This window comes from Gossypium arboreum, chromosome 5, assembly GCF_025698485.1.
Source record: "Gossypium arboreum isolate Shixiya-1 chromosome 5, ASM2569848v2, whole genome shotgun sequence".
NCBI classification, from domain to species: Eukaryota; Viridiplantae; Streptophyta; class Magnoliopsida; order Malvales; family Malvaceae; genus Gossypium; species Gossypium arboreum.
The window spans coordinates 69,473,937-69,485,497 of NC_069074.1; the positions used below are offsets into that span (position 1 = coordinate 69,473,937).

General features: G+C 33.2%; 1 protein-coding gene across 1 annotated transcript; it reads left to right on the top strand.

Moving 5' to 3' along the window:
* Positions 1-3,713: 3,713 nt before the first annotated feature.
* On the top strand, positions 3,714-10,585 carry LOC108451194 (uncharacterized). Its single transcript, XM_017748922.1, has 2 exons — positions 3,714-4,566; positions 10,527-10,585. Exons 1-2 carry the CDS (start codon positions 3,714-3,716, stop codon positions 10,583-10,585), a joined length of 912 nt encoding a protein of 303 aa, XP_017604411.1.
* The last annotated feature ends 976 nt before the right edge of the window (positions 10,586-11,561 follow it).

Below are 11,561 nucleotides of genomic sequence, written 5' to 3' on the forward strand. Positions count from 1 at the left end.
TTCTAAAGCATGATTAATGCCTCGTAGGCCCTTATAAGGGACAATATGATTGATTTGAAAGATATATGAGAATGAATGCTTGAGGTTAATAAATGTAAGCTAAATGTTGTACATTGATTTGTAATGCCTCGTATACGGGTTAGGGGTGTTTCATCTAAGGATGTTTTATTGATGATTTTTGCTTGAAAGTGTTTTTCTTGTAGTTGTAGGTATTTGGAAGATGGTATTTATACCCCTTAATAGATTTCCAACCATTGAAGTTATTGGTGTAGTGAATATGGCTGTTGTGGATGTAAAATCAGAGCATTTATTTCACCTGCAACTGTAAGTATCGATGCCAAATAAAAGGGTATCTATAATTTTGTAATAAATGTTGATTCAGTCACTGTTGAGATTTATTAATCGATACAAAAAAATGTTTTATCAATACTTTTTGAAATAGGTATCAATACCGTATCGATACCAAATCGATACTTTGTAGGGCTTATAAGAAATAGAATGCTATTTTGGTATCATTTTTAAGAAAACTATCGATTATTTCATAAAGTATCGATACCAAAAAAATGCTATCGATAATTTTTTAGGATTTCTAAAAATAGAATGCATGTTTGGTCTCGATTTTTCAAAGGGTATCAATAATTCCAAAAATATATATACTTGGCCAACTGGTATCGATACTGTAAGAGTATGCCCAAAGATCAATCATGAGATGGTTCTAACAACATACTTGATTTACCATGTTTATTAATATAAGGCGTTGCCATTATTATTTTAGTTTCTTTTCTGTGTGTATATATAAAATTTTTATAATAATGTCCTGAGAATAATATGATTACTCTTAAAAGGTCCTTAGTCAAGTATTATTGTTGACTAGGACAACAATAATGCATTAAGAATAACATGTAGTTGATTGATGATAAAGAGTTGTCATTGATATGGAGTGTCAGAATAAATGCATGAATATGTGTGTTAGAGAACAACATATTGGACTGACTCGCTATGAGTATGTTTCTTGGATTATTATGTAATTGTCACAATATTACTCATAGTGATTAATATATATATGATCCTCAGACTTGAGATCATCATTATCCCAACATCGTGAGTTGTATATTTTGATACAGTCAAATGTACACCATAACTAGTTAATTTATAGAGGCTGATGTTAGATATACCACAATCTATGTAGAGGGATATGGTTGATCAATATAGGATAAGTCCCTCCTACATAACAGGAGTAATATCTTAGGCCACTTGATTGAGTGAGACTAGAAATGCATGGCCATGCTCAAATAAGTTGATATGAGATGTCATACTTATTTGTGTATCATAGTCTACTCAAGGTATCAAGAAACATGGGATGGACTATGCAAGTGTGACTATTCCATGACTTGTGTCCATTCCAGAGATAAAGGACTTAAGGATTAATGCATAAAAGATTAATCACAAAAGGTTATGTCGAATCATGACTTCTTGTAACTTAGGTAGCAATGATGCATTGCTAGATGCCACTCATTGTTTGTAACATTAGAATCGTTTTAGTATTACTGCTAACGTTACAAGAACCTACAGGGTCACACCCTATGGTTGAAATGAATGGAATAAAACATAGTTGGTATTGTGTTTGGTTGTCACATGAATTAAATTAATAATAGAATTAATTTAATTGGGCAATCAAATATCGAACATATTATATGTACAAGGATGTTGTACACATAAGGAGAACATAATTCTATTAATATATGATTTTGGTTCGTATATAAATTTAAATAAATATAGTTTACCGAAATCTTTATTATAATTAATGTAATTATAATTTCGGTTAAAACATTATTATATTTATTTTAATTATGATTATTATGTTCGGATTAAAATTTAATTCGATATATACATACCAATTATAAGGGGAGTTATATATAGAAAGGGGGAAAAACCCTAAAAAGTGAATGTATATATACAAACCCGAAGCTTTGCTATTAGGTCTAGCAGCAGTCAAGTAAAATATCTCTGAAAATAGTTTTTGGGATTTCTTCCGTTCATTGTCAACTGGGTGGATTGCTTAGAGGTCGAGAACATAAGGATTGTAGCTTGGATTAGAAATCAAAATAGTATTCTCATTGCCGAGGCTTCACTGTCTATTCAGATCAAAATTTTGGTAATTTCGAAACTTTTCACCCCGATTCATTCCTCGCACATGGATCCATGGTTTGGATCACGGGAATGTACATATATTTTTTTTCGCTGTGCCATGGGGGTACCGGCATTCCTACAGTGGTATCAGAGCCACTTGTGTGATACAGACTCGGGTGATGCAATTGTATGATATGCATGCTTTAATTTTATTACGATTTTTGACTTTTAATATCGTCTATGCATAAACTGATTACTGTTCCTTTCAATAATTGATTAAATGTTAATCATGGTGTTATGGTCTATTCGGTTTTATGTTATTACTATTAACTTTAAAATCTGTAATGATGCGATAGTGGTTTTTACAATTTTCAGTAAGAGTTAACTGGCTAGTGGAACAAGGGTTGTTCCGACATGAAACCTCAAGGATTCAAATCCTGAAAACACGAATCTGTTGATAAAAGTTCTTAAATCGTGAGGTTTCATTTGGCTGGGGTATGAGGTTCGTACCCTGGTCCATACCGCGGGGGCTTCGCTCCCTCTGACCGCCTCAGATCCCCATCATCTTTTATAATAAATAAAACTTGATGGGCCATAAAACGTTGAAAGGATATTTTATAATTCATATTTTGAAATGCATGGTGTTTGAAATACGGCCTGCGTGTCGTGCCTTACTACTATTCTCTTGTATTTCTCTTCTCATCTTACTCCCTCATATGTAAAATGAGTTTCTGAATATTGTAATTTGCAAAAGTTGCCGTGGACTAGACGAGAAGGAAGATGGGCCAACTAATGTGGACCGACAGCTTGTGAAACTGCTTACACCTTTAGGTTTCCTTTTGGTTCTCCCATTGGCTTGGGTTGAACCACTATAGTTTATGGGCTATAACTATTGCATTTATTTATTGCTTTATCTATTCATATATGATATGCTATGGATGTATAAAGTATGCAAATTTGGTAATAATAAACCCCATTAATTGATGAGATCAATTAAAAGATTAAATAGACTGAAGTAGACCACAATTGGTAAGATACAACAACTTTAATAAAATCCCTCTATTAAAATATTAAGTCAACATGGCCTTCCAATTTTTTTGCCCTTGTTAAGGCCTCGATCAATATTATGTAGGTTCTGCCAAAGTGAAGTACTGGTATTTATCTTGGTTAAACGTGAAGAATAAACAAGTGATATTCGTTGGTTAAAAATTGGTTAATGACTTAACTAGGTTATTCTAATAGGATTAGAAACATAGAGGCAAGTAATTTGGATAAATCATAAGACGATTAGAACAAGAGTTGTTCACCAAATTGTAGGAGTTACATATTATGTAATTAGCAAGTGTTGCTTACCTAAATAACCATAATCTTGAGAGTAAAGCCAAAGCTGACTTAAGATGAGGTGAAATATGGATCCTTAACCCACTAGAAATACTTTCAAGAAAGTCTTTCCGAAATTAATATATGAGGGTTATTAATTTTGAAATAAAATAGTGGGAACATCAAATAATAAAGTCCTTTTAATGATTGATATAAACTTGGTACATTTATTCACACGCATATTTTATTGTTGTAGATATATTATGGCTGCAAACACTAATACACTCTCATTGCGATTGGTCCTTGAGAAGGACAAATTGAATGGTTTGAACTTTCTTGACTGGTTCCGTAACTTGAGGATTGTCCTCAAACAAGAACGGAAATTATATTTCATTGAACAACTACTTCCTAATGAACCACCCACTAATGCCTCGAGGGCTGATAGAGATGCTTACAAGAAACATCTCGATAACATGGTAGATGTTGGATGTCTTATGCTTGCTACTATGAATCCTGAGCTTCGGAAGCAACATGAGGACATGGTTGCTTATGATATGATCGAGCACCTGAAAGAACTTTATCAGAGGCAAGCACGGCAAGAGAGGTTCGATATCTTTAAGGCCCTATTCCAATGTAAGTTGGCTGAAGGAAGCCCAGTAGGACCTCATGTCCTTAAGATGATTGGTTATATTGAAAGCCTGTCTAAGCTTGGGTTTCTATTGAGCCAAGAGTTGGCCACTGATGTTATTCTACAATCGTTGCTGGATAGCTACAGGCAGTTTGTCCTCAATTTCAATATGAATGAAATTGACAAGACTTTGCCACAGTTGCTCAGTATATTGCGAACTGCTGAAGGTAACATAAAAAAGGTTGGACCCAAGCCCATACTGATCGTCCGTAACAACAACGGCAAGGGAAATGCCAAAGCTCAGACAAAGCCCAAGGGCAAAGGTAGGCCCAATCTTGGAAAAGGAAAGGCTGCACTGAAACCTAAAGGTGGGGTGTCTAAGGAAGGAAACTGTTTTCATTGTGGTGTGACTGGACATTGGAGGTGGAACTACCCTGTCTATCTTGAGGAAATCAAGAAGGCCAAGGCAAGTGGAATGTCTGCTTCAGGTATTTATGTTATTGATATTAATTTATCAACTACTACTTCTTGGGTATTAGATACTTGGCCAACTGGTATCGATACTGTAAGAGTATGCCCAAAGATCAATCATGAGATGGTTGTAATAACATACTTGACTTGCCATGTTTATTAATATAAGGCGTTTCCATTATTATTTCAGTTTCTTTTCTGTGTGTATAAATAAACTATTTTATAATAATGTCCTGAGAATAATATGATTATTCTTAAAAGGTCCTTAGTCAAGTATTATTGTTGACTAGGACAACAATAATGCATTAAGAATAACATGTAGTTGATTGATGATAAAGAGTTGTCATTGATATGGAGTGTCAGAATCAATACATAAATATGTGTGTTAGAGAACAACATATTGGACTGACTCGCTATGAGTATGTTTCTTGGATTATTATGTAATTGTCACAACATTACTCATAGTGATTAATATGTATATGATCCTCAGACTTGAGATCATCATTATCCCAACATCGTGAGTTGTATATTTTGATACAGTCAAATGTACACCATAACTGGTTAATTTATAAAGGCTGATGTTGGATATACCACAATCTATGTAGAGAGATATGGTTGATCAATATAGGATAAGTCCCTCCTACATAATAGGAGTAATATCTTAGGCCACTTGATTGAGTGAGACTAGAAATGCATGGCCATGCTCAAAAAGTTGATATGAGACGTCATACTTATTTGTGTATCATAGTCTACTCAAGGTATCAAGAAACATGGAATAGACTATGCAAGTGTGACTATTCCATGACTTGTGTCCATTCCAGAGATAAAGGACTTAAGGATTAATGCATAAAAGATTAATCACAAAAGGTTATGTCAAATCATGACTTCTTGTAACTTAGGTAGCAATGATGCATTGCTAAATGCCACTCATTGTTTGTAACATTAGATTCGTTCTTGTATTACTGCTAACGTTACAAGAACCTACATGGTCACACCCTATGGTTGAAATGAATGGAATAAAACATAGTTGGTATTGTGTTTGGTTGTCACATGAATTAAATTAATTATAGAATTAATTTAATTGGGCAATCAAATATCGAACATATTATATGTACAAGGATGTTGTACACATAAGGAGAACATAATTCTATTAATATATGAATTTGGTTCGTATATAAATTTAAATTAATATGGTTTACCGAAATCTTTATTATAATTAATATAATTATAAATTTCGGTTAAAACATTATTATATTTATTTTAATTATGATTGTTATGTTTGGATTAAAATTTAATTCGATATATACATACCAATTATAAGGGGAGTTACATATAGAAAGGGAGAAAAACCCTAAAAAGTGAATGTATATATACAAACCCGAAGCTTTGCTATTAGGTCTAGCAGCCGTCAAGTAAAATATCTCTGAAAATAGTTTTAAGGATTTCTTCCATTCATTGTCAACTGAGTGGATTGCGTAGAGGTCGGGATCATAAGGATTGCGGCTTGGATTCGAAATCAAAATAGTATTCTCATTGTCGAGGCTTCACTGTCTACTTAGATCAAAATTTTGGTAATTTTGAAACTTTTCACCCCGATTCATTCCTCGCACATGGATCCATGGTTTGGATTGCCGGAATGTATATATATATATTTTTTTCGCTATGCCATTGGGGTACCGACGTTCCTACAGTGGTATCAGAGCCACTTGTGTGATATGAACTCGGGTGATGCAATTGTATGATATGCATGCTTTAATTTTATTACGATTTTTTACTGTTAATATCGTCTATGCATAAACTGATTACTGTTCCTTTCAATAATTGATTAAATGTTAATCATGGTGTTATGGCCTATTCGGTTTTATGTTATTACTATTAACTTTAAAATTTGTAATGATGCGATAGTGGTTTTTACAGTTTCCAGTAAGAGTTAACTGGCTAGTGGAACAAGGGTTGTTCCGACATGAAACCTCAAGGATTCAAATCCTGAAAACACGATTCTGTTGATAAAAGTTATTAAATTACTCTTATGTTTATGATTAACCTAGAGTAGGGAAGTTTACCAATTAATGAATAACTAGCCTATTTAATATCTCCTATAACTAAATTAATTGACTTAGTCCATTTATCTTTCAACCGATGGAACTAAACCGGGCTAAGTTGAATTGGTTCTAAGTAGAATACACTTTCAGTTTCATCTACCTAAATTACTTCCTAGAGTTGTCAGTTTTAGGGTTTAAACATATTCAAGCTAATCCAATTAATCGATTTATGAACTTTAACTCTAAGCTAACCACACCCACTTTGGTCAATCAACCTTCCTAGGGTTTAGTCACCGACCATTCTAAATGCAGATGATCCTACCCAATTATCAAACATTTAAACAATGAAAAATAAAATATAAAGGATAAGAAATTCTGAAGAATTTAGGAATTCAAGAGTTGTGATTGATGAACAACAATGGAAACTCATGAACGATGTTTGATTATCAGTTGGGATTGAAGCGTAAACATAAATAAAATAGAAAAAAGCAATTAAGAAAATTGAAAAGAACTTTGATTAAAAACTAAAAAGTAATTTAACAAGTATTGAAAAAAAATCTAAAATCTAACTAAACTACTAATTAAAACCTTCAAACAATATCCTTAAACTATTTTTTTGAGCTAATATTTATAGTTTCGGTGTATCATGACCTAATTAGGTTGATTAGAAATTGATTTACAAGTTAACTGAGGTTGTGCAAACAAAAACACCCTTGCAAAATTTTTAGGCTCGTTGAGTTAATGTCGCGACATCCTATAGCCAATGTTGTGACTTTATAGGCAAACTAGGACTGGTAGAATGACGCGACTTTGCTATCTCGGTGTTGCGACTTTGTGTCCAGTAGCTTGCCTAGTTGCTTTTGGTTGGAAAATTGGCTAAATGTTAAGGCAACATCCAATATCGCAACTTCCATTTTAAATGTTGCGACATTTAGGTTAATCCACCCATTCTTTGGATTAGGTTGTTTCCTGAACACTCGATTAACTCGTTAGTTCCACTTTAGGCGAAATCAGCCTAAAAGGTCATAAAACATCATAAAATCTCAATTTATTCAATATAAACTAAGAACTAAATATTTCTCAAAATAAATGTAATTGACATAAAATTACTTTAGTGTAAGCTCTTTAAGTAGTGCAAAGAGCTTAATTTGCACAATAAATTATGGTAGATTAGTAGGAACGGTTGAGAGTAAAGGGAGTAAGTGCTCAAGGTTGCTTAATGGAAAAATATCTCTTTCCCTCATCTTGGAGGGTATTTATAGGAGCTACCCCTTATCTAGTAGTGGTGACATAGAAAGACGGTTATCATCATGGAGTACGTGAAGAACGCACATGGTGGGATCCATTTTGTTATGCCTTTTGAGGAAGTATGAGGTTATTACATTCAAGTAGGTCCTAATAGTCCCTAAGGATAGTGTTTACACTGAAGAATGGGCAACCAAACCATGGTGAGTGGGTAGCTTGCTGAAAGGGAATGTTATCCCTATTAGTGGGTGGTCTCATTGTAGTTGGTACATCTAGGAGGATAGGTAGCTAAGGATAGCTCGATAGATGAGAGATGGAGAGCCATATTTGGGCATCCACTTGGTACCTTCTAAAAGCGCCACATGTCCTAAACTTGGTGAACAATTGTCATGTTTCTCTCATCACAAAGTAGACCAACCAACTTTTCAAACGAGTATACAATCTTGTTAAAATCTCCCACCACCAACCACCTTTTAGAATGTTGTGTACTAAAGCTTCTCAGAATATCGTAGGACTCTAACCATAATTGCTCCTCTAGAGTGCCATAAAAATTGGTGAAACTTTACAAATCTGAACCACCATCATCTAGGATGTTTACCTCATATAGTGTTAAGAACAAGATCGTAGTCAAATATCACACCCTAGTTTCCACCCAATTGACAAGCCATCTCTAGAACCAATCAAACTCACATCAATACCTTATAGAAAACTAAACTTACGTCGAATAAATTTCATTCTTCAATTACATAGTTTTATTTTGATAAAATAAACTACTTGGGGATTATACTCCCTCAGCATCGACTGAAGGTGTTGAATGGCCTATAGGTTCCTTAGCCTTGCAACATTCCAACATAATAGCTTTTTTGGGCTTGAGTAACCTGTTCAGTAAGCCTAATTGATAAAAGTTGGCCAACATTCCTGGCTTGGTTAACGCCAATAAAACCTAAATTTAATGTCCCAAAAATAGAACTACTTGCAAATCCATGTGAAGCCTTTTCTTACCATCCACCAACTCTATAGACCTTTCTTCCATCTCCTTGTCTATTGCCATAACTTGCCCTAAATCAAACTACCCATCCCTTTGTTGGGCCATCATCCCAACTTTCAAATTTCTTACTAATTTTAGCCTTAGATTAAGGCTAATTTCAATATAAAATTTGATTTTTGGATAGGCTCCACTAAAACCTCCCTTTTAATTTTTCCCTTATCTTAGGGAAATGATTATCACTTTCCTCACATAATCAATAGCTATTTGACACTAAACCACGAATATGACTCACCCGTAGTAAGATGTCCCAATCTATCAATAGATATGCCTTACCAAGCATAATTTGGAGAGGGAAAAAAACTTTCCCCATGCCCTGAATGACCACAAAGGAAGCAACAAAAAAAGCCTCTTGTACTAAAACCGTGTATACAACTGCCGACTACAAACAAGGAAATCTTTTTTTTATATTTCAGTGGAGGTCAGATATTAATACACACACAAATCCTTATGTAATTACGAAGGCCCTTGGAAATCGCCTCAGCATCGTAATCCAAGAACACACCAACAAAGTTACTGAACTATCGTGCATTACTCTTAGAGGACAAGCCATGAGGAATTTCATGGATCTAAATCCAAAAATAACTAAAATAAATTGGAACTTGTTGGAAAGCTTGGTTTAGAAAATGATTTTCATTCACAACAGAAAATTAAAATTTTGAAAATCAAGTCGATTTATGATATTTATTGTAACAACCCAGTTTCCAGTAGTGTTAAAAAATGAGATTTTGGGGCCCCATTTCCCCAAATCGAGTATGTAAATATTAGTTAGGGATATTTATGGAGTTAATATTTAGATGAATTGAAATTTGGATAGTTAATTTAGCCAAAATTATGGTTAATTAAGACCCAAGCACTAAATTGTAAAGTCCAATAGCTATAGGTTTTTAATTAGGAAATGACTTGGGGACTTATTGCAATTAATAAAAGGTTTAAAATATAAATTAGACCATGCCAAAGTGAGTGTTAGTGGATGGTAATGATAATGGTGGATTAAATAAATAAATTAAAGTTAATTAAACTTAAAACATAATTAATTAACTATCATAAACTTAATTTAACTATAACTATAAAATTGGTGGATGGAGAGAAAGCTTATCATCTTCTCCAATCGTACGAAAGTAAGAAAAGAAAAGAAAAGAAAAGGGGGAGACACCATTTTATGGATTTCCAAGCTTTTAGCTCTAATTGTAAGTAAGCCCCTAGCCATTTTTCTTTGATTTTTATAGATTTTTTTTTAATCTTGGAAGCTAGATCAAGCTAACCTAAAGATCAATTTGATCAATTACTGAAATTTTTATGAGATGTCATTGTTGAGAATTGAATGTTTTAGTGTTAAATTAATAGAAATTAGTTTAGTTTAATAAAAAGACTAAATTGTAAAGCTTAATTGATAGTTCCGTACATTAGGGACCAAATTGAATGAAATGAAAAATGTCATGAATTATTGGCAGGGATAGAAAATAGACGGTCCCTAATGAGTTTTGGTGAAATTGGATTTTAATTCGAGGCTTTAAATTGAAAGTTATGTTAGTCTCAATTTTAGAGACTAAATTGAATAAATTAAAAAATATGTGTGACTTTGTTATTTATTGTGAATTGAGATATAATTTAATATTTTGTATTATTGGACTATTATTTGCAGCTAAAGACGTAGCAAGACCATCAAGAGGGAAAGAAAAGGCCAAAGTCGATGACGAGTAACTCGACTATAATTCAAATCACTTTAATTGCTGTGTATTTATACTGTTTGCATGGCATGATATTGAGGTGAGTTGAAGATGGTTAATTTAATTGAATTGGTATGATTGTGATTGATTATCGAGATAGATGACTAAATTGAATAGATTTGAAAATATCACATCTTGATGAAATTATGAAACTGGCTTTGAATTGGGTTGAATCGGGCTATGTTATGTAATGAAATGATGAATTGGCTAATGAATTGGAAATGATGAAATGTAATTTGGATTATATAATGGAATCAGAAAATTTGGTTACCCTATTAATTGTTCGGGCAGAGTTGGATATAGTTGGCATGTTATATAGGATAGATTGAGTATGAGCTACTTCGATTACATGTCAGTGAGTATTGGACACAAATTTTAATTCGGTTATACCAATGATCACTGGGTGCTATCTATTTATGTCGGACCTTTCAATGAGGCATTGAGTGCCAAATTTGGTATATTGGTTGGTATCCGTGTATCCTTTCGAGTCCGGGTCACGTTAATAGGGGACATAATGTATTAATTAGTTTACTAGAATTGGAAATGATCAAACATTACAAGTTGCACTATAGATATGTATTTACAATATTTGAATACAGATAGCATGTGAAAGAGTATGCAAACCGGTTAAACTAGCATGAGGGCTAATATGGAATATAGTGGTGAATTGTTTTCGATTCAAAAATTACATGTAAAATTTATTGAATCTATAAAAGTGAAAGAAATGTGAATGCAAATCAAATCAATATAGTTTATTCATTTGGTTGTTAAATTGTAACACCCCTAACTCGTATCCATCGCCAGAACAGGGTTATAAAGTATTATTAAAATTTACAGATCAAATACAAATATTTCATAACATTTAACATTCAGGCCAGATATTATTCATAAAGTCCCTTATAAGAGCCTTTGAGGCCCTAAATATGCATTAGAAACAAGTCGAGACTAAA